Here is a 24,376-nt window from a genome sequence, read left to right as displayed (position 1 = left end):
TGTAACCCGTCTCTCTTGTACAGGTCCCACCTGCCCTAGAAGAGGTCCCAATGATCCTGAAATCTGAAACCCTGCCCCCTACACCAGTTCCCCAGCCACGTGTTCATCCACCAGAGCATCCTATTCTTACCCTCACTGGCACGTGGCACAGGTAGCAATCCTGAGATTACGACCCTCGAGGTCCTGCTTTTTAACTTCCTACCAAGCTCTCTATACTCACTCTCCAGGACCTCCTCACTCTTTCTTCCTACGTCATTGGTACCAATGTGTACCATGACAACAGGCTGATCACCCTCCTACTTCAGAATGCTGTGCCGCGATCAGAGACATCCCTGACCCTGGCACCTGGGAGGCAACAAACCATCCGGGAGTCTCTGCCACGACCACAGAACCTCCTTTCTGTACCTCTAACTATTGAGTCCCCCATCATTACCGCTCTCCTCTTCTTCCACCCTCCCTTCTGCACTGCAGAACCAGTGATCTGCAGTGCCAGAGATCTGAAGTGCCAGTGATCTGCAGAACCAGTGATCTGCAGTGCCAGTGATCTGCAGTGCCAGAGATCTGGCTGCTGCAGCTTGTCCCAGGTAAGTCATCCCCCGCAACAGTACCCAATGCGGTATACTTGTTGTTGAGGGGAATGGCCAGAGGGGAACCCTGCTCTGTCTGCCCTTTCCTCTTCCCTCACCTGATGGTAACTCAATTACCTCCCTGAAGCTACTATCTATAAACACCTCATCCTCCCTCATCGCTCCTGCTCCAGTTCCCTAACGCGGTTTGTTAGGAGCTGCAGCTGGATGCACTTCTTGCAGGTGTCATTGTCAGGGACACCGAAGGTCTCCCTGACTTCCCACATCCTGCCTGGCATTCTCTCTACTCTAAACAAACAAAACAAAACTTACCGGAACCTACCCTTCATCTACATATTGTAGCTTCACCTACAAACTAGTCAAGAACATCTGACACAGCCGTCCAACTTAATGCCAGGGCTTCATCTGCATATTGTAGCTCCAGAGTTGGGGTAAAGGGACATTCTGTTGAAGGGTGGCATGGGTATACAACCATCAAAAGGTCATTTTAGAGAGAATAACTACTACTTTAGAAGGCTTTGCATTTTAGGAGTGGATGGGGAAGTTAGAATTAGTAGCAAAGGATGGACAGAGGAGAAAAATGTTGTAATTACTATCTACAATTCAAGAGGAGTTGGTAGATGCAGGGGGTGATTAGGCTCGGGTTAAATAAGTGGGTTGTTGGGTGGTGCAGCTCATTGGGCTGGAAGGGCCTGTTCTGTGCTGTATCAATACATGAAATAAAATAAAGGCTAAAAGTTTTCTTGAGGGAACCTTGAGCTAACCTTGTCCAACAAACTTTGCTCAGGGGGCAATTCACCTTGCAGAAATTGTACTTCTGCCTGGGTTTCATTGCCCAGTTTCACTACTTCTGGGAAACCTGAGAAGCAGCAATAATTTTGTAAAATCCTTAATTGCATTGTAGAAGTCCGACCATGAATGCCTTAAAATGCTTTGATATAAATCACACTGTATGCTGGCGAGGAGTTATGTATATTTTCCTGCTTAACCTTCCAATCATGACAATGTTCCTCTCCTGCCCATTTTGTGGGGAATGTTAGGAATTATGTGAATATCAGATATTAATTTAAATGAGAACAGTCTTTATTTCTCAATGTAAATTACAAGCAGTAATCAGAGTCTGCTGCGGTCATGTGCTTCCAATGGTGCTGCATCGGCGAGTTGGCGGCGCTTGGAGGTTCATGGCGGGGAGAGTTCCTCCTTTCTACTGCCTGTGTGGGATGATGAGTCTATCGGGACTTTGAGACTTTTTTTACCATGCTCATGATCTGCTCTTTATCATATTATGGTATTGCTTTGCACTGTTGTAACTATATGTTGTGATTATGTGGTTTTGTCAGTTTTAGTCTCGGTTTGTCCTGTGTTTTCTTGTGATATCATTCTGGAGGAACGTTGTATCATTTTTTAATGCATGCATTTCTAAATGACAATAAACGAAGACTGAGTGTCCTCATAATCTAAATCTAATTAATTTGAAGATAAAAGCATGCTTTTGCAAATTAACAATACTGTCTGTGGAGCACTGGCTGGACTACAGAGCGGGGAGTGGGGGTACTAGCTGGTAACTGACATGGTTTTCAAAAAGGTAACCGGGGAACTTCCGGTAGCGCTCATGGAGTGAAGTCGCGTTCTTGACTCGCTCCATTACCTCTGAGTTTTTTCTCTCTATGGTCAGCTATACTTTAATTAACTATTAAGGCATCAATTTTTACAATACTTTGAATTAAACTGAATTCTCTGACAATTGGATGATACTGAGATCGGCTATGTCTAAGAACGGGAAAGACGGCAAGGATGGTAAACCTCCGGTTAAACCGAAAGCTACGGATCTCCCTCCGACTGAATCACCGGTGACTTTGAAAGCGATATCGGAGTTAATTCAGAGGGAAATTTCAACCTCTGTTAGGGAGATGATTCGTACAGAAATTATGGGCTTTGTTAAAGACCTGATTCATACGGAAATCTCAACTAAGTTCCAGAAAATTGCCGATTTAATTGATAAGATGCAAACATGTATTGCGGAACATCAGTCGGCTATATCTGATCTTCAAAAATCCGCGCAACAAAGTGAGCTTAAGATGGGGAAAGTCGAAGAAACAATTAATGTAATGAAGAAGAAACTTGACTTTTTGACTTTTAAAAACTCTGACTTGGAATCTAGAATGCGACGGCAGAATTTACGAATGATTGGCGTCAGGGAAGCCGTGGAAGCTAACAACCCTATGAAATATTTCTCCCAACTTTTAAAAGATGCATTCCCTACTGTATTTCCTGACCAACCACCGCTACTGGATCGTGTTCACAGAATCCCATCATACTCGTCTAGGTCAGATAGACCTAGGCATGTTATCTTACGTTTTCATTACTTTCAAGACAAGGAGAGACTGTTTCGATTCGCTCGATCTAAAGGTTTCATTGATTTTTCGGATCTTAAGTTCCGATTCGTGGAAGATTTCAGTAAACCAATCTGGGACCAACGGGTCCGTTACAGATCCGTGATGTCGGAATTCTATAAGATGGATTTAAGACCAGCGCTGCTGTACCCTGCACGTCTAAGGATTCGCATGTTAGATGGAGCCCTTCGTTTTTTTGATTCTCTATCGGATGCCCAGAGTTATCTGGATCAACTTTCATCTTCAACATCTTAATTGCCTTTTTTTAATTTTCTCCGTTGATCGGAGGCTGTGAATTGGTTGGTTTTAACTTTTCTGTGCCCTATTTGGGCAGAAAAGTTTACTTTCGATTTCTTAATATGGCTGCTAAACTTTCTTTTTAACTGCGTCATTTCTTTCTTTTCCCAGGGGATTCTGGGTGGTTACTTCCCTTTTGTCATCTTACGTATTTCCTGTGCGGCCTTAAATTTTGTAGTTTTTTTTTTAAATTTTATTCTGTTTTGCTTTTTATAATCATTTTATGTTAATAATCCTATTTTTTTTGTTGCTGTGTCTATTCATGAGTTTGAGGTTTATTGTGGTTTTTTTTTAATATATACTTTCCGGCTTTTGTTCTGTTCTGTGTGTATTTTAATTGAGCTAACTTTTTTTTACTTATTTTTTTACTGTTTTACAATTAGCTGATCCTTTTCATATTTATACCTTTTTTTTAGGGAGCGTATACCGGAAGTCATGGGGGTAGTTTTAGCGCTTGCTTCTTTCTGGCGGGTCTGCTTTAGATTTCGCCTTGGGGTCTTGGGGTGGGGGGTGGTGGGAGGGGCTTCACGTTTTAGTTTGTTTCTCTTTGGGCTATATACATTATTGAAGTATTGGTTGCGTCCTTTTCCCTGGTATCTTTTGTATGTTCTGTTTCCTCTCCGGGTTTGTGGGTCGCGCCTATTGTCAATCCTCCTTGTTATGGGTTGACTTTAGGATTTATGGAGTCTATTATTAATTTTGTCTCCTGGAATACTAATGGTCTTAATCATCCTATTAAAAGGAAAAAAGTTTTTAAAGTGTTCCGGAGACTTAAAGCACAAATTTTATTTTTACAAGAGACCCATGTACGGAGGGGGGACAGACTACGTTTTTTCAAATTCTGGAAGGGACAACAATTTCATTCGAACTCCAATGCTAAGATTCGAGGCGTCTCTATTTTTATAGACTCCTCAGTTACTTTTATACAACAGGATATTATCTCTGATCCGAATGGTAGATTTTTATTGGTTAGTGGTTTACTATTTAATAAAAAAGTAGTTTTGGTTAATGTTTATGCTCCTAATATGGATTGTCCGGAATTTTATAAATCATTGTTTGATCAGTTTCCGAATTTGAACGAGTTTTCATTGATTTGGGGCGGAGATCTTAATACCTGTTTATCTCCAGCTTTGGACCGTTCGGCTCCTTTACGGACTTTACCTAATAAATCTGCAAATTTGATTAATTTTTTCCTTTCTGATTCTGGGTCGACGGACATTTGGCGTTTTCTGCATCCTCAGGAAAAAGATTTTTCCTTTTTTTCACATGTTCATCATTCCTATTCAAGAATTGATTATTTTTTCATTGATTCTCGTCTCATTCCTTCAGTGATTAAATGTGATTATGATTCTATAACCATTTCGGATCATGCTCCACTTAAGCTTTCTATTAAAATTATGGCCAATATACCAAACAATAGACAATGGCGTTTTAATTCGCTGTTGCTTCAGGACTCGGACTTTGTTAATTTTATGAATGAACAGATTGAGCTTTTTTTTACAATTAACCATACAGAAGATATTTCGGTTAACACTCTTTGGGACACTTTTAAAGCCTATATTCGGGGTCAGATTATTTCGTATTCCGTTGCTTTGAGGAAGAAACAGAAGCAGGAGGAGATGGCAATTGTGGACAAGATTAAAGAAATTGATAAGAAATATGTTATGGCTCCTTCTGAGGAGCTATACAAACAAAGAACTGAACTTCAAATGGAACACAGTTTACTACTCTCGTCCTCGATTGTAAACCAATTAAAGAAAACAAGAAGTGATTTTTATGTTCACAGTGATAAAATTGGCAAGCTGCTGGCTAATCAATTGAAATCTAATTATGTTAAATCTCAAATCAATCAGATTTATAACCAAAATGATCGATTGATATTGGATCATGTGGGGATTAATCAAACCTTTTGTGATTTTTATTCTTCTTTATATCAATCAGAGTCTCCTCGAGATTCTAAATATATGAATGATTTTTTAGATAAGTTAGACTTCCCTCAGATTTCACAGGATATGTCTTCTTTATTAGATACTTCCATTACAATGGATGAGATTAAGAATGTTATTTTTTCTATGAATCTGGGGAAAGCTCCTGGCCCTGATGGGTTTACCGTTGAATTTTATAAATGTTTTGCTTCTTTATTGATTCCTTGGCTCTATAAGGTTTTTGAGGCTTCTTTGAAACTTGGTAAACTTCCGGAATCTTTTAATAGAGCATCAATTTCTTTAATACTAAAGAAGGATAAAGACCCTGCTCAATGTGCATCTTATAGACCAATATCTTTATTAAATGTTGATTCTAAAGTTTTTTCTAAGTTATTAGCAAATAGACTAGAAAAAGTACTTCCTTCTATTATTTCGGAAGACCAAACGGGTTTTATTAAAGGTCGTTACTCTTTTTATAATATTCGTACATTGTTAAATATCGTTTATACTCCCTCACAAAATGTTCCTGAGTGTGTTATTTCTTTAGATGCCGAGAAAGCTTTTGATAGAGTAGAATGGCCTTATTTATTTAAGGTGCTTGAAATGTTTAATTTTAGCTTGAAATTTATATCCTGGATTAAACTGTTATATCACTCCCCTGTAGCCTCGGTTCGTACTAACTCCTTAAACTCACCTTTTTTTCCTCTCTTTCGTGGTACTCGACAAGGCTGTCCTCTTAGTCCCCTATTATTTGATATTGCATTAGAACCTCTTGCAATTGCTATTCGAGAATCTTCAAATATTACTGGGATAACTCGGGGATTAAAGTCCCATAAATTATCACTCTATGCTGATGATTTACTTTTATATATTTCTAATCCTGAGAGATCCATTCCTGCTGTTTTAGAGTTATTAGCACAATTTGGTCTTTTCTCAGGTTATAAATTAAATCTTAGTAAGAGTGAACTTTTTCCGATTAATAAACATCTTCCCTTATATTATAAATTTCCATTTAAATTGATTAATAATTACTTTTCATATCTTGGGATTAAAATTACTTGTAAACATAAAGATTTATTTAAGACTAACTTTTTACCATGAATAGACCATATTACTCAACTTTCATCTAAATGGTTTCCCTTATATTTAACTTTGATTGGTCGTATTAATGCAGTTAAGATGTTTTTTTTGCCAAAATTTTTATATGTGTTTCAGGCATTACCAATTTTCGTTCCTAAATCTTTTTTTGATAAAGTTGACTCTAAAATTTCTTCATTTATTTGGCAGAATAAGAATCCGAGACTGGGTAAAATACATTTACAGAAAGCTAAGAGAGATGGAGGTTTAGCATTACCTAACTTTAGATTTTATTATTGGGCTATTAATATTCGACATATGAAATTTTGGTTACTTGACCGGGACATACTATCTATTCCTAAATGGGTAGCATTGGAATTACAATCTGTTCAGGGTTATACACTTGGTTCTATTTTAGGTTCCTCTCTTCCTTTTGATTCGAAACGCCTTAAGCAGGTCTCTAACCCGATAGTTAAATATGCTTTGCGCATTTGGTTTCAATTCAGAAAATTTTTTGATCTTAATCAATTCGGGTTAGCGATTCCTATTTTAGGTAACATATTTTTTCCTCCCTCTTTTACGGATCGCGCTTTTCAAACTTGGAAGACTAAGGGTATTTTACGGTTTTTGGATTTATTTTTAGATGGTTCCCTTATGTCTTTTGAACAATTATCTAATAAATATAACTTATCAAGAATACATTTTTTTAGATATTTACAAGTTAGAAATTTCCTAAGTACTATACTTTCTTCCTTTCCAATGCTTCCTCCTATATATATTTTAGATTCGATAATTAACCTTAATCCATGTCAGAAAGGTGCATCGGCTATGATTTATAATATTATTATGAAACTTAGGAAAGCTCCATTTGATAAGATTAGGGTAGATTGGGAACAGGAATTGGGGCTTACCATTTCTGTGGATGATTGGGGGCAGATTTTACAATTAGTTAATACTTCCTCTATTTGTGCTAAACATTCCCTAATTCAATTTAAAGTGGTTCATAGAGCACATATGTCCAAAGATAAGTTAGCGCGTTTTTACTCGCATATTAATCCTTTCTGTGATAGATGTTCGGGGCAGATAGCCTCTTTAACTCATATGTTTTGGTCTTGCCCTACTTTGGAAACTTTTTGGAGAGATATTTTCAATATTATTTCTAAGGTATTAAATATAGATATCTCTCCTCACCCTATTACTGCTATCTTTGGACTACCTAAAATTTCTAGTAATCTTTCCCCTTCAGCCCGTAGAATGATTGCATTTCTTACTTTAATGGCGAAAAGATGTATTTTACAACATTGGAAAGAGCTTAATGCTCCAACTACCTTTTTTTGGTTTTCTCAGACGATTTTATGTTTGAATCTGGAGAAAATTAGAAGTAATCTTTATGATTCTTCATTTAAATTTGAACAGATTTGGGGACCTTTTATTCGATATTTTCATTTAATGTAATATTTACCCTTCTTGTTTTTTTTTCACTGTTTTAATGGAGGTCGGGATTGAGGACGTGATTTTAAGTTTAACTCTGTTTGGTTTCAAGTTAGCCCATTGCTTTGCTTTGCTTTTAGTTAGTTGCACGGTGGGTTTTTTTTTGGGGTTTTTTTTTCTTTTTTTTTCCATTGATATATATAAAATCTAGTATACTATTATGTTATCTTGCTTTCTTATGCTTAAATTACATTGTTTGTAGTATTTTCTTTTTGGTATTGTTATCTTTTGGAATTTTATTATACTTTAACATTGTATTAATGTTTATATGGCTTACCTTTTTTGTATACTTACTCAATAAAAAGATTTAAAAAGAAAAAAAGAAAGAAAGAAAGACAAAAAGGTAACCATGAGACGTTAACGTTTGCATGAAGAGAATGGGGTTGTGTAAATTGGCCTGCATCAAACCAGGCTATGATGGGTTTAAGTAATTTGCATTATTGTATTCAAGTTCACAGTAGCTTGCAGACCGGACTCATATTATCACTTAGCACATCAAATAGCTGATCTATCAATAATTGTGAGATTTGTGTGCATTCTAGATACTCAGTCCTCATAACACTAATCTTGGGTGTCTGGCTCTCTGTCCTCAGATATTTTTAGATGATCTGTGTGAATTAGTTTGTCCCAACAAATGTGATTGAACATTCAGAGCACATTGTCATTGATAACTGAACATTATCATTGACAATGTGCTTCCACTGTAAATATGTACTTCAAAGAAACCGTTCGTCAGACATAAAATATTGAAGTAAACAATGTCATTATAACTGTGGAAATTGTTTTGTAGTATCTTTGATGTTAAGGATGTAAGAATGTAATGTACTTTGAATTTGGGGGACTCTGCTGTGAGGGTGCCTGCTTGTCATGATGAATAAGGACTTCTATATCCGCACCTTCAGTCTCTTTCTGGGACTTCGATCACCATCACAAGAGAAAGTGCTGGCTGTTGAAAGAGGTGAGAAAGATGGAGGGACAAGGAATATGAGTCATGGGAAGAGTTTGTTTTAAAGCTAATGTTTTCTCAGAGTTTTGAATATTACTGAAGAGTTATTCTATTCAACATTTATCCTTCAACTTACTGCACTAACTTCCAACAGGACCAAAACCTTGTCATAGGGTATGGAGGTCTGCATGCCACAATGACCTGGAGAGCTATGTAGGCTGGAGTCAGGGCTTTATGCCTTAACATAGAAACATAAAAAACCTACAGCACAATACAGGCCCTTTGGGCCACAATGCTGTGCTGAACGTGCATTTAATTTAGAAATTATCTAGGGTTACCCATAGCCCTCTATTTTTCTGAGTTCCATGTACCTATCCAGGAGTCTCTTAAAAGACCGTATCGTATCTACCTCCACCACTGTCAGCAGCAACCCATTCCACACACTCACCACTCTATGCGTAAAAAACATACCCCTGACATCCCCACTGTACCTACTTCCAAACACCTTAAAACTGTGCCCTCTATCTTTTCCGTACTTTACCTGTGGAGGTGGATGATAATCAATTCAGGGAATGGGACAAATGGATTTCCCGCCTCATTTGGCAAGGAAAGAAACCTAGAATTCGATATAACACCTTACAGTTAGGGAAGGAAGGAGGAGGTATGGTTCTTCCTTGTCTGAGAAATTATTTTTATGCCTCACAAATAACCCCTCTATTATATTGGTGTAATAGGGAATATAAGGCTAGATGGAAGGAAATAGAATTTGGATTGGTTGACAGTTTTCCTCTACAGGCCTCAATAGCAGACAAAGGATTGATGGCCCAATTGGAAAAATTTAAAAACAGTTGGATAAATCTTACATTAAAAGTATGGCAGAAGGTGATTAATTCGTGTGGAATTAATAACATGTTAAAACTCTTCAGACGGTGTGCATATGATACGGAATTCCTTCCCAACAGAGGAGATAAAAGATTTGAATTATGGATAAAGAAAGGTCTTACAACCTACCTCTCATTTATAGATAAAAGAGTATTACAAAGTTTCCAAATCCTGCAGGACAAACATGGCCTAGAACACAATGACTTTTTTAGGTACCTTCAAGTACGAAACTATGTTAACCAGAGTTGTAGATATACAGACCTATCAACAGTAGAATTAGAATTTTTCAAGATCCTGAATTCGGCTTGCAGTTCAATACCTAGTAAATCAGTTTCTCGATTATATAATGCACTCTCCCATGCTAAAAATGTAAACACATTGTATATTAAAGAGAAGAGGGAGAAAGAAGCGGGGTTGGTACTTTCAGAGGAGGCTTGGGGGAAAATATGCAGCTTTCAGTGGTCCTCGACTAATTCTTTGACTTGGAGAGAACATTGTTGGAAAAATATTATAAGATACTTCAAGTCCTCATATCAGAAAAAATATAGAGATACAAACGTGAAGTGTTGGAGAAGGTGCGGCTCCAAGGAGGCAAATCATGTTCATATTTTCTGGGATTGCCCTAAATTAAGTATATATTGGGAAGGTATTCATAGAACATTAGTTTAGTTAAGGTACTTAGGTCCCAGATACCTCTGAACTTTGAGACGCTCTATTTGGGGCATGTAATGTTTCTTGAACAGTAGGAAGATATAAAGTTGCTGCAGGCCCTCTTAGCGGCAAGCAAGAAATCAATCACTAGAAAGTGGCTAAATCCAATACCACCTACATTAGAAGATAGGCACGAAATTATCTTGGAAATATTTAAAATGGAAAAGTTGACTTACTCCCTGAGAATTCAAAAAGAAAAATTTTATCAAATCTGGAATAAATGGATTGAATATATAACCCCAATGCGAGCAGACTTTAGATGACTCTCCTAATGATTTATACTGCTCTTCTCATCAACACAGTAATATTGCTAACGTAAGCACCCCTAGTCTAAATGTTTACTGTTTTTGTTTTCTTTTGGAAAATAGGGAATTAATACAAGGAAAAGATTTGGGAAAGGGATAAAAAATGATAAAATTAAGTAAATAAGTACATAGGGATTGGATAATTGTGTCTGGGGGCAGGAGCAAGCATGAACAAGTTAGGATATAAACACCTACAATGGTTGTTACATAGGCTTACATACAACATTTTGGACCAGAAAGAAATGGTCCAGAAGAGATATATGGAAACTATTGTTACTATGTTTCTTAACAACTAATACCATTACTTAGCCTAATAGATTAGAATTACCACTGTACATAATATTTAAGTGTCTAATTTCCTTTTATATCATCTCAATGTGTACTTAAGAATGTATAAATAATTATAGTTTTATACATATAAAAAAACGGAAAAGGTTATAAGTGTGGAAAAAGTACATGATACTTGTGAATTCCTTATCCAAATAAAAATAAAATTAAAAAAAAAACTGTGCCCTCTCATGTTAGCCATTTCAGCCCTAGGAAAAAACCTCTGACTATTCACAGGATCAATGCCTCTCATCATCTTTTCACCTCTATCAGTCATCTCTCATCCTCCGTCGCTCCAAAGAGAAAAGGCTAAGTTCATTCAACCTATTCTCGTAAGACATGCACCCCAAACCAGGCAACATCCTTGTAAATCTCCTCTGCACCCTTTCTATAGTTTCCACATCCTTCCTGTAGTGAGGTGACCAGAACTGAGCACAGTACTCCAAGTGGGCTCTGACCAGGGTCCTATAAAGCTGTAACGTTACCTCTCGGCTCTTGAACTGAGATCGGTTGATGAAGGCCAATGCACCATATGCCTTCTTATCAAACACAGTCAACCTGCACAGCAGCTTTGAGTGTCCTATGGACACAGACCCCAAGATCTCTCTGATCCTCCACAATGCCAAGAGTCTTACTATTAATACTATATTCTGCCATCATATTTAAACTACAAAAATGAACCACCTCACACTTATCTGGGTTGAACTCCATCTGCCACTTCTCAGCCCAGATTTGCATCTTATCAATGTTCCTTTGTATGTAACCTCAGACAGCCTTGCACACTGTCCACAATACCCCAACCTTTGTGTCATCAGCAAATTTACTAACCCATCCCTCCACTTCCTCATCCTGGTCATTTATAAAAATCACGAAGAGAAGGGGTCCCAGGACAGATTCCTGAGGCACATTACTGGTCCATGCAGAATATGACCTGTCTTACAAACACCCTTTGCCTTCTGTGGGCAAGCCAATTCTGGATCCAGAAAGCAAGGTCCCCTTGGATCCCATACCTCCTTACTTTCTCAATAAGCCTTGCATAGGGTACTTTATCAAATGCCTTGCTGAAATCCATATACACTACACCTACTGTTCTACTTTCATCAATGTGTTTAGTCACATCCTCACAAAATTCAATCAGGCTTGTAAGGCTCAACCTGCCTTTGACAAAGCCATGCTGACTATTCCTAATCATATTATGCCTCTCCAAACATTCATAAATCCTGTCTTTCAGGATCTTCTCCATCAACTTACCAACCACTGACTCACTGGTCTATAATTTCCTGGGTTATCTCTACTCCCTTTCTTGAATAAGGGAACAACATCTGAAACCCTTCAATCCTCTAGAACCTCTCCCGTCCCCATTGATGATGCAACGATCATTGCCGGAGGCTCAGCAATCTCTCTCACCTCCCACAATAGCCTGGGGTATATCTCGTCCAGTCCCGGTGACTTATTGCACCTGATGCTTTCCAAAAGCTCCAGCACATCCTCTTTCTTAATGTCTATATGCTCAAGCTTTTCAGTCCGCTGTAAGTCATTCCTACAATCGCCAAGATCCTTTTCCATAGTGAATACTGAAGCAAAGTATTCATTAAGTATCTCCACCATCTCCTCCAGTTCCGTACACATTTTTCGTCTGTCACACTTGATTGGTCCTATTCTCTCATGTCTTATCCTCTTGCTCTTTACATATTTGTCGAATGCCTTGCGGTTTTCCTTAACCCTGCTCGCCAAAGCCTTCTCATGGCCCCTTCTGGCTCTCCTAATTTCATTCTTAAGCTCCTTCCTGCTAGCCTTATAATCTTCTAGATCTCTACTATTATCTAGTTTTTTGAACCTTTTCTTTTAAACTTTTCTTCTTGACTAGATTTTCAACAGCCTTTGTACATCATGGTTCCAGTTCCCTACCATTCTTCCCGTCTCATTGGAATGTACCTATACAGAACACCACACAAATATCCCCTGAACATTTGACACATTTTTGCCGTACATTTCCTTGAGAAGATCTGTTCCCAAGTTACGCTCCAAGTTCTTGCCTGATAGTTTCATATTTCCCCTTACTCCAATTAAATGCTTTCCTATCTTGTCTGTTCCTATCCCTCTCCCATAGCTCTTGGTAGGATCACTCATGCCAAACAGGTCAAAGGGTAGAGGTCAGACTAAGAGTAGTCCTTCAGAGTTTGGGGGTTCAGCTCAGGGCTAACAACTCTGACCGGTAAAACAAAACTATTACGAAAATAGCAATGCGGATTCCTTCTATATCTATGCACAATGGTGTTCCTGAGTCTCCACCCGGGACTTTCATGACTGACAGCAGTGAAAATCAGCTACTGTAACGATGAAGGAAGCCCCGAACACCACCAGAGATAGAGGACCTTCATTGTTGCTCTAAACACCAGCGGCATAATAGGCAGTAAGTAGGTTATTACAGTAAAATACCACTGTCTTGGGATTTTTCCATGTGTGATTAGGCTCCAACTATTTCCTTCATAAAATCAGCAAATAAAACAGATCTTCAGCTGTAAATGTATTTTCTTTTGTTGCCTTGTTTGCTTGGAAAGTTTAGCACTTGCAAAACTTATACTCTGACCATAAGCACATAATGTGTACAATTAGAAAAGAATTCAAAACTTACCTACATAGCACTCTTCCAAACGCTGCATATTTCTCTGGGTTAAAATCTTTGGCAGTTAACACCAATGAGAAATGGGTCACCTGTTATAAGATTGAGGGAAAAAAATTAATGAAATTTGATGAATATCATTACTGGAAATTCAAGACACTATTAGTTTCAATCTCATGTTTTAGTCCACAAGACCATTCGATATAGGGGCAGAATTAAGGCCAATTGGTCTCTCAAGTCTGCTCCACCATTTCATCATGGCTGATTAAATTTTTCTCTCAGCCCCAATCTCCAGCCTTCTCCACGTATCCCTTTCTACCATGACCAATCAAGAATTTATCAAACTCTTCTTTAAATATAGACAAAGACTTGGCCTCTACAGCTGCCTGTGGCAAAGAATTCCACAGATTCACCACTCTCTGGCTAAGAAGTTCATCCTCATCTCCATTCTAAAAGGGCACCCTCCTATTCTGAGGCTGTGTCCTCTGAGACTCATAGAAACCATAGAAAAACTACAGCACAGAAACAGGCCTTTTGGCCCTTCTTGGCTGTGCCAAACCATTTTCTGCCTAGTCCCACTGACTTGCACAGGGACCATATCCCTCCATGTCCCTCCCATCCATGTATCTGTCCAATTTATTCTTAAATGTTAAAAAAGAACCCGCATTTATCACCTCGTCTGGCAGCTCATTCCACACTCCCAACACTCTCTGTGTGAAGAAGCCCCCCCCCCATGTTCCCTTTAAACTTTTCCCCCTTCACCCTTAACCCATGTCCTCTGGTTTTTTTCTCCCCTTGCCTCAGTGGAAAAAGCCTGCTTGCATTCATTGTATCTATACCCATCATACTTTTATATACCTCTATCAAATCTCCCCGCATTCTTCTACGCTCCAGGGAATAAAGTCCTAACCTATTCAACCTTTCTCTGTAACTCAGTTTCTCAAGTCCTGGCAACATCCTTGTAAACTTTCTCTGCACTCTTTCAACCTTATTAATATCCTTCTTGTAATTTGGTGACTAAAACTGAACACAATACTCCAGATTCGGCCTCACCAATGCCTTATACAACCTCATCGTAACAGTCCAGCTCTTAATACTTTGATTAATAAAGGCCAATGTACCAAAAGCTCTCTTTACGACCCTATCTACCTGTGACGCCACTTTTAGGGAATTTTGTATCTGTATTCCCAGATCCCTCTGTTCTACTGCACTCCTCAGTGCCTTACCATTTACCCTGTATGTTCTACCTTGGTTTGTCCTTCCAAAGTGCAATACCTCACACTTGTCTGTATTAAACTCCATCTGCCATTTTTCAGCCCATTTTTCCAGCTGGTCCAAATCCCTCTGCAAGCTTTAAAAACCTTCCTCACTGTTCTCTACACCTCCAATCTTTGTATCATCAGCAAATTTGCTGATCCAATTTACCACATTATCATCCACATCATTGGTATAGATAACAAATAACAATGGACCCAGCACTAATCCCTGTGGCACACCACTAGTCACAGGCCTCCACTCTGAGAAGCAATCCTCTACTACCACTCTTTGGCTTCTTCCATTGAGCCAATGTCTAATCCAATTTACCACCTCTCCGTGTATACCTAGCGACTGAATCTTCCTAACTAACCTCCCATGCGGGACCTTGTCAAAGGCCTCACTGAAGTCCATGTAGACAACATCCACTGCCCTCCCTTCATCCACCTTCCTGGTAACCTCCTCGAAAAACTCCAACATGACCTACCACGCACAAAGCCATGTTGACTCTCCCTAATAAGTCCCTGTCTATCTAAATGCTTGTAGATTCTGTCTCTTAGTACTCCCTCCAATAACTTAACCACTACCGATGTCAAACTTACCGGCCTATAATCTCCTGGATTACTTTTCGATCCTTTTTTAAACAACGGAACGACATGAGCCATTCTCCAATCCTCCGGCACCTCACCCGTAGACACCGACAATTTAAATATATCTGCCAGGGCCCCTGCAATTTCAACACTAGTCTCCTTCAGGGTCCATGGAAATACCCTGTCATGTCCTGGTGATTTATCCACTTTAACTTGCCTCAAGATAGCAAGCATCATCCGGCAGAGGAAACATTCTCTCTACATCCACTCTCTCAAGGCTTTTCACCATTTGATAGGTTTCAATGAGGTCATCCTTCATTCTTCTGAATTCTAATGAATACAGGCCCAGAGCCATCAGACGCTCTTCATATGGCAAGCCTTTCAATCCTGGAATCATTTTTGTGAACCTCCTTTGAAGCTTCTCCAGTTTTAGCACATCCTTTCTAAAATAAAGCGCCAAAAAGTCCTCACAATACCACTAGAGAAGCCTCACTAGTGCTTTATAATGACTCAACATTGCAGCCTTGCTTTTATATTCTGGTCCTCTTGAAATGAATGCTAACATTGCATTTGCCTTCCTCACCATAGACTCAACCTGCAAATGAACCATTAGGGAATTCTGTACGAGGACTCCCAAGTCCTTTTGTACCTCAGTTTTTTTTTGTACTTTATCTCCATTGAGAAATTAGTCAACCCTTTCATTTCTTCTACCAAAGTGCATGATCATACACTTCCCAACAATGTATTTCATCTATCATTCCTTTGTCCATTCTCCTAATCCGTCTGTCCTTCTGTAGTCTCTCTACTTCCTCAAATCTACCTGCCCCTCCACCTATCCTCATATTGTCTGCAAACTTTGCAACAAAGCTATCAATTCCATCATCCAAATCATTGTCATATAACATTAAAAAATTGGTCCCATCACAGACCCCTGTGGAACACCACTAGTCACTGGCAGCCAGCCAGAAAAGGTTCCCCTCATTCCTACTCTTTGCCTCCTGCTAATCAGCCACTGCTTTATCCATGCTAGAACCATTCCTGTAATACCATGGGCTCTAACTTGTTAAGCAGCATCATGTGTGGCACATTGTCAAAGGTCTTCTGAAAATCCAAGTACACAGCATTCTACTTTTTCTATCCTGCTTGTTACTTCTTCAAAGAATTCCAACAGATTTGTCAGACAAGATTTTTCCTTGAGGAAACCATACTGACGATGGCCTTTTTTATCATGTGCCTCCAAGTAACCTGAGACCTCATCCTTTATAATCTCCCTTCTTGAAGTGTGGAATGACATTTGAAATTTTCCAGACGTCCTCCATTTCATTGCTCCCATTACTACCTCTCCAGCATCGTTTTCCAGGGGTCTGATATCCACATTCACCTCTCTTTTACACTTTATTTAACTGAAGAAAGTTTTGGTATCCTCTGTAATATCACTGACTAGCTTACTTTCATATTCAATCTTTATCTTCTTAATGCCTTTTTTAGTTGTCTTCTGTTGGTTTTTAAAAGCTTCCCAAACCTCCAACTTCCCACTAATTTTTTTTCTCTATTACAGAGCTTATAAAAAGAACTTGCCCTCTTGGAAATTTTTATATTTTATTGTTTTACAACACTGAATCACAGTGGAATTAATTTGACTATTTTGACACTGATCAACAGAAAAAGACTTTTCCATGTCAAAGTGAAAACAGATCTCTACAAAGTGATCTAAATTAATTACAAATATAAAACACAAAATAATTTATTGCATAAGTATTCACCCCCTTTAATATGACACATCAAATCATCACTGGTGCAGGCAGTTGGTTTTAGAAATCACATAATTAGGTAAATGGAGATCTGTTTTTGGAGACCTATGTGCAGTCAAGATGTTTAATTGATTGTAGTAAAAATACACCTGTATCTGGAAGGTCCAACCGCTGGTGAGTCAGTATCCTACTAAAAACTATATCATGAAGACCAAAGAACACCCCAAGCAACTGCGCAAAAATGTTATCGAAAGGCATGAGTCCAGAGATGGATACAATCAAATTCCCAGTCATTGAATATCCTTTTGAATATAGTTAAGTCAGTCATCAAGAAATAGAAAGAATATGACACAGCTGTAAGTCTGCCTAGAGCAGGCTGTCTCAAAAACTGAGAGACCGTGCAAGAAGGGGACTAGTGACGGAGGCCACCAAGAGAGCTATGACAACTCTGGAGGAGTTACGAGCTTCAGTGGCTGAGATGGGAGAGGCTGCACATACAACTGTTGCCTGTGTGTTTCACTGGTCACAGCCTTATGGAAGAGTGGCAAAGATAAAGCGACCGTTGAAAAAAAAACTCATGAAATCTCGGCTAGAGTTTGCCAGAGGCATGTGGGAGACTCAGAAGTCAGCTGGAAGAACGTTCTATGGTCTGATGAAACCTCAATGGTTGGGAAGGTGTTGGTGTCTATTGTTAAAGGTGAGATTATGGAGTACTTGGTGACACAGGACAAGATAGGACAAAGGCAGCATGGTTTCTTTAAAGGAAAATCTTGCCTGACGAATCTGTTGGAATTCTTTGAGGAGATTACAAGTAGGATAGATAAAGAGGTTTCAGTGGATGTTGTGTATTTAGACTTTCAGAAGGCCTTTGACAAGGTGGCACACATAAGGCTGCTTTCCAAGTTAAGAGCCCAGGAAAGTTACTGGCATGGTTAGAGCATTGGTTGCTTGGTAGGAGGCAGTGAGTGGGAATAAAAGGTCCTTTTTTGGTTGGCTGCCAGTGACTACTGGTGTTCTACAGGCATTGGTGTTGGGACCACTTATTTTTATGCTGTATATAAATGATTTAAATGATGGAATAGATGGCTTTGTTGCCAAGTTTGCAGATGAAACAAACATTAATAGAAACACAGAAACATAGAAAATAGGTGCAGGAGTGGGCCATTCGGCCCTTCGAGCCTGCACCGCCATTCAGTATGATCATGGCTGATCATCCAACTCAGAACCCTGTATCAGCCTTCCCTCCATACCCCCTGATCTCTTTAGCCACAAGGGCCATATCTAACTCCCTCTTAAATATAGCCAATGAACTGGCCTCAACTGTTACCTATGGCAGAGAATTCCACAGATTCACCACTCTCTGTGTGAAGAAGTTTTTCCTAATCTCGGTCCTAAAAGGCTTCCCCTTTATCCTCAAACTGTGACCCCTTGTTCTGGACTTCCCCAACATCAGGAACAATCTTCCTGCATCTAGCCTGTCCAATCCCTTTAGGATTTTATACGTTTCAATCAGATCCCCCCTCAACCTTCTAAATTCCAACGAGTATAAGCCTAGTTCATCCAGTCTTTCATCATATGAAAGTCCTGCCATCCCAGGAATCAATCTGGTGAACCTTCTTTGTACTCCCTCTATGGCAAGGATGTCTTTCCTCAGATTAGGGGACCAAAACTGCACACAATACTCCAGGTGTGGTCTCACCAAGGCCTTGTACAACTGCAGTAGTACTTCCCTGCTCCTGTACTAGAATCCTCTTGCTATGAATGCCAGCATACCATTCCCCTTTTTCACAGCCTGCTGTACCTGCATGCCCACTTTCAATGACTAGTGTATAATGACACCCATGGGGGGGGGTGCAGGTAGTGTTGAGGAAACAGGAAGGCTGCAGAAGGACTTAGACAGATTACGAAAATGGGCAAGAGTGGCAAATGAAATACAGTGTTTGAAAATGCATGGTCATGCATTTTGATTATAGGAATAAATGTGCAAACTATTTTGTAAACGGGGAGAAAATCCAAAGATCTCAGATGCAAAGGGACTTGGGGGACCCCCTGAAGGTTAACTTGCAGATAGAGTCGATGGTGAGGAAGGCAAATGCAATGTTAGCATTCATTTCAAGAGATCTAGAATACAAGAGCAGGGATATGATGCTGAGGCTTTATAAAGCACTGGTGAGACCTCAACTTGAGTATTGTGAACAGATTTGGGCTCCTCATCTAGGAAAAGAAGCGCTGGTATTGGAGAGGGTTCATATAAGGTTCACAAGGATGATTCCAGGAATGAAAATATGAGGAACATTTGACAACTCTGGGTCTGTACTCGCTGGAATTTGGAAGGATGAGGGAGGCTCTCGTTGAAACCTTTTGAATGTTGGAAGACTTAGACAGAGTAGATGTGGAAAGGATGTATCCCATGGTGGGGGAACTCTAGGACAAGAGGGCACAGCCTCAGGATAAGGGGCATCAATTTAAGGCAGAGATGTGGGGAAATTTCTTTAGCTGCAGCGTGCTGAATTTGTGGAATTTATTACTACAGGCAGCTGTGAGGCCAGGTTGTTGGGTGTATTTAAGGCAGAGATTGATAGGGTCCTGATTGGACACAGCATCAAAGGTTACCGGGAGAAGGCTAGAGAGTGGAGCTATATTACCGAAAACACACCATCCCTGCTGTGAAGCATGGTGGTGGCTGCATCATGCTATAGGGATGCTTCTGAAAGTTGAGGGTAAAATGAATGTAGCAAAATACAGTGATAACCTGGAGGAAAACCTGATGCAGTCTGCAAGAGAACTGTGACTTGGGAGAAGATTTGTTTTCCATTAAGACAATGACCCAAAATATGAAGCTACAGCTACAAAGAAATGGTTTAAAAGCAACAAAGTTAATGTCCTGGAGTGGCCAAGTCATAGTCTAGACCTCAATTCAATTGAGAATTTGTGGCTGTACTTTGAAAGGGCTGTTCACTCACAATCCCCATGCAATCTGATAGAGCTTGAGCAGTTTTGTAAAGAAGAATGGAGAAAAATTGCAGTGTCCAGATGTGCAAAGCTGACGGAGATCTATCCACACAGATTCAAGGCTGTAATTGCTGCCAAAGGTGTATCTGCTAAATACTGACTTGAAGGGGGGTGAATATTTATACAATCAATTATTTTGTGTTTTATATTTGAAATTAATTTAGATCACTTTCTAGAGATCTGTTCACTTTGACACAAAAGAGTCTTTTTCTGTTGATCAGTGTCAAAAAAGCCAAATTAAATCCACTGTGATTCAATGTTGTAAAATAATATTACACAAAAATTTCCAGGGGGGGGTGAATACTTTTAATAAGCACTGTATATGCCCTCTCTTTGGCTTTTATGTTGGCTTTGGCTTTTCTTGTTAGCCACAGTTGTGTCATCTTGCCTTTAGAATGTATTCTTATTGAGGATTCTTCATCTTTGGTATGTATATATCCTGTGCCTTTCAAATTGCTTCCAGAAATTCCAGCCTTTACTGCTCTGCCATCATCCCTGCCAGTGTCCTTTCCCAAACAATCCTGACCAAGTCCTCTTTCATGCCTCTGTAATTCCCTTTACTCCACTGTAATACTGATACATCTGACTTGTGCTTCTCCTTTTCAAATTTCAGGGTGAATTTGATCTTATTATGATCATAAGAACATAAGAGATAGGAGCAGGAGTATGCTGTCTGGCCTGTCGAGCCTGCTCCACCATTCAATAAGATCATGGCTGATCTGGCCATGGACTCATCTCCACCTACCTGCCTTTACCCCATAACCCTTAATTACCCTCCCTTGTCCAATCCAACCTTGTCTTAAACATATTTACTGAGGTAGCCTCCACTACTTCATTAGGCAGAGAGTTCCACAGATTCTCCACTCTCTGGGAAAAGCAGTTCCTCCTCATCTCCACCCTAAATCTACTCCCCCGAATCTTTAGACTATGTCCCCTAGTTCTAGTCTCACCTACCAGTGGAATCAACTTTCCTGCCTCGATCTTATATATCCCCTTCAGAATTTTATATGTTTCTACAAGATCTCCTCTCATTCTTCTGAATTCCAGCAAGTACAGTCCCAGGCGACTCAATCTCTCCTCATAGTCTAACCCCCTCATCTCTGGAATCAACCTGGTGAACCTCCTCTGCACCACCTCCAAAGCCAGTATACAGTATTCTTCCTCAAGTAAGGAGACCAGAACTGCATGCAGTACTCCACGTGCGGCCTCACCTGTACCCTGTACAGTTGCAGCATAACCTCCCTGCTCTTAAATTCAATCCCTCTAGCAATGAAGGCAAATATTCCTTTTGTCGTCTTGATAGCCTGCTGTACCTGCAAACCAACCTTCTGTGATTCATGCACAAGCACTCCCAAGTCTCTCTGAACAGCAGCACGCTACAATTTTTGTACCACATAAATGATAACCCGCTCTTCCATTTTTCCTTCCAAAGTGGATGATCTCGCATTTACCAACATTGTACTCCATCTGCCATACCCTTGCACACTCACTTACCTATTTATATCTCTCTGCAGACTCTCCGTATCTTCTGCACAATTTGCTTTTCCACTCAATTTAGTATCATCAGCAAACTTAGATACACTACACACAGTCCCCTCTTCCAAATCATTAATGCATATCGTGAAAGGTTGCCAGTCCAGCACCGACCCCTGCCGCACACCACTCACCGCTGATTACCAACCAATTTAACACCCATGTATCCCAACTCTCTGCTTTCTATTAGTTAACCAATCAGCTATCCATGCTGATATATCACCCCCAATTCTATGCATCCTTATCTTATGGATAAGTCTTTTATGTGGCACCAGAAGACCACAGTCTGTGCGGATTGGTGAACACATCTCCTCCTCGCTGCCAATCAACACTGGCGCACCTCGGAGGGGGGGGAGTGTGCTTACCCACTGCTCTACTCTCTGTATACACATGACTGTGTGGCTAGGCATAGCTCAAATACCATCTACAAATTTGCTGACGATACAACCATTGTTGGTAGAATCTCAGGTGGTGATGAGAGAGCGTACAGGAGTGAGATATGCCAACTAGTGGAATGGTGCCGCAGCAACAACCTGGCACTCAACGTCAGTAAGATGAAAGAGCTGATTGTGGACTTCAAGAAGGGTAAGATGAAGGAGCACATACCAATCCTCATAGGGGGATCAGAAGTGGAGAGAGTGAGCAGCTTCAAGTTCCTCGGTGTCAAGATCTCTGAGGATCTAACCTGGTCGCAACATATCGATGTAGTCATAAAGAAGGCAAGACAGCAGCTATACTTTATGAGGAGTTTGAAGAGATTTGGCATGTCAACAAATACACTCAAAAACTTCTATAGTTGTACTGTGGAGAGCATTCTGACAGGCTGCATCACTGTCTGGTATGGAGGGGCTACTGCACAAGACCGAAAGAAGCTGCAGAAGGTAGTAAATCTAGTCAGTTCCATCTTGGACACTAGCCTACAAAGTACCCAGGGCATCTTTAGGGAGCGGTGTCTCAGAAAGGCAGCATTCATTATTAAGGACCTCCAGCACCCAGGGCATGCCCTTTTCTCACTGTTACCATCACGTGGGAGATACAAAGGCCTGAAGGTACACACTCAGGAACAGCTTCTCCCCCTCTGCCATCTGATTCCTAAATGGACATTGAAGCTTTGGACACTACCTTCCTTTTTTTAATATACATTATTTCTGTTTTTACACGTTTTAAATCTATTCAATAAACGTAATTGATTTACTTGTTTATTTATTATTATTTTTTTTCTCTCTCTCTGCTTGATTATGTATTGCATTGAACTGCTGTTACTAAGTTAAAAAATTTCACGTCACATGCTGGTGATAATAAACCTGATTCTGATCTTATCGAACACCTTCTGGAAATCCAAGTAAATAACGTCCATCTGTCCCCCTCCATCCACTGTACTCGTAATATCCTCAAAGAACTCCAGTAAGTTTGTCAAACAGGACCTGCCTTTGCTGAATCCATGCCGCGTCTGCCTGATGGATCCATTTCATTCCAGATGCCTCGTTACTTCTTCTTTAATGATAGCTTCAAGCATTTTCCCAACTGCTGATGTTAAACTACTTGGCATATAGTTACCTGCCTTTTCCCTACTTCCGTTTTTGAACACTAGTGTGACATTCACTGTTTTCCAGTCCGCCGGGAGCTGCCCAGCATCTAGAGAATTCTTGTAAATCATTATCAAAGCCCCTCCTTTAACTTCTGCCATTTCTTTCAGTACCCTGGGATGCACTCCATTAGGACCAGGGGACTTATCTATCTTCAGGCCCACAAGTTCGCTCAGCACTACCTCTTTAGTGATGGCTACTGTATCGAGGTCCTCCTCTCCCATCGTATCCATAACATCTCTTTCTGGCATGTTAGACGTGTCCTCCACCCTGAAGACCAACACAAAACAGTCATTCAAAGCCGCTGACATTTCAGAGAACATAGAACAGTACAGCACTGTACAGGCCCTACGGCCCACCATGTTCTGCCGACCTTCAAACCCTGCCTCCCATGTAACCCCCCACCTTAAATTCCTCCACATACCTGTCTAGTAGTCTCTTAAATTTCACTAGTGTATCTGCCTCCACCACTGACTCAGGCAGTGCATTCCACGCACCAACCACTCTCTGAGTAAAAAACCTTCCTCTAATATCCCCCTTGAACTTCCAACCCCTTACCTTAAAGCCATGTCCTCTTGTATTGAGCAGTGGTGCCCTGGAGAAGAGGCGCTGGCTATCCACTCTATCTATTCCTCTTAATATTTTGTACACCTCTATCATGTCTCCTCTCATCCTCCTTCTCTCCAAAGAGTAAAGCCCAAGCTCCCTTAATCTCTGATCATAATCCATACTCTCTAAACCAGGCAGCATCCTGGTAAATCTCCTCTGTACCCTTTCCAATGCTTCCACATCCTTCCTATAGTGAGACGACCAGAACTGGACACAGTACTCCAAGTGTGGCCTAACCAAAGTTTTATAGAGCTGCATCATTACCTCGCGACTCTTCAGCCTATCCCTCAACTTATGAAAGCTAACACCCCATAAGCTTTCATAACTATCCTATCTACCTGTGAGGCAACTTTCAGGGATCTGTGGACATGTACCCCCAGATTCCTCTGCTCCTCCACACTACCAAGTATCCTGCCATTTACTTTGTACTCTGCCTTGGAGTTTGCCCTTCCAAAGTGTACCACCTCAACTTCTCTG

General features: G+C 40.1%; 1 protein-coding gene across 4 annotated transcripts in view; it reads right to left on the bottom strand.

The window, feature by feature from the left end:
- The window catches only part of dennd10 (DENN domain containing 10), a 94,792-nt gene that overhangs the window by 57,442 nt on the left and 12,974 nt on the right, over nucleotides 1-24,376 (bottom strand). For 2 of the 4 annotated variants that reach the window (XM_063072064.1, XM_063072068.1), the window contains one exon: nucleotides 13,577-13,656. In XM_063072064.1, coding sequence (XP_062928134.1) covers nucleotides 13,577-13,656 — 80 coding nt within the window. Of the gene's footprint in view, nucleotides 1-13,576; nucleotides 13,657-23,472; nucleotides 23,561-24,376 lie in introns of all 4 variants that reach the window. The other 2 variants (XM_063072066.1, XM_063072067.1) reach the window with 2 other exon arrangements.

This window comes from Mobula hypostoma, chromosome 19, assembly GCF_963921235.1.
Source record: "Mobula hypostoma chromosome 19, sMobHyp1.1, whole genome shotgun sequence".
NCBI classification, from domain to species: domain Eukaryota; kingdom Metazoa; phylum Chordata; class Chondrichthyes; order Myliobatiformes; family Myliobatidae; genus Mobula; species Mobula hypostoma.
Note: the sequence above shows the minus strand (reverse complement) of the source record. Positions and strands in the feature narration are given on the sequence as shown.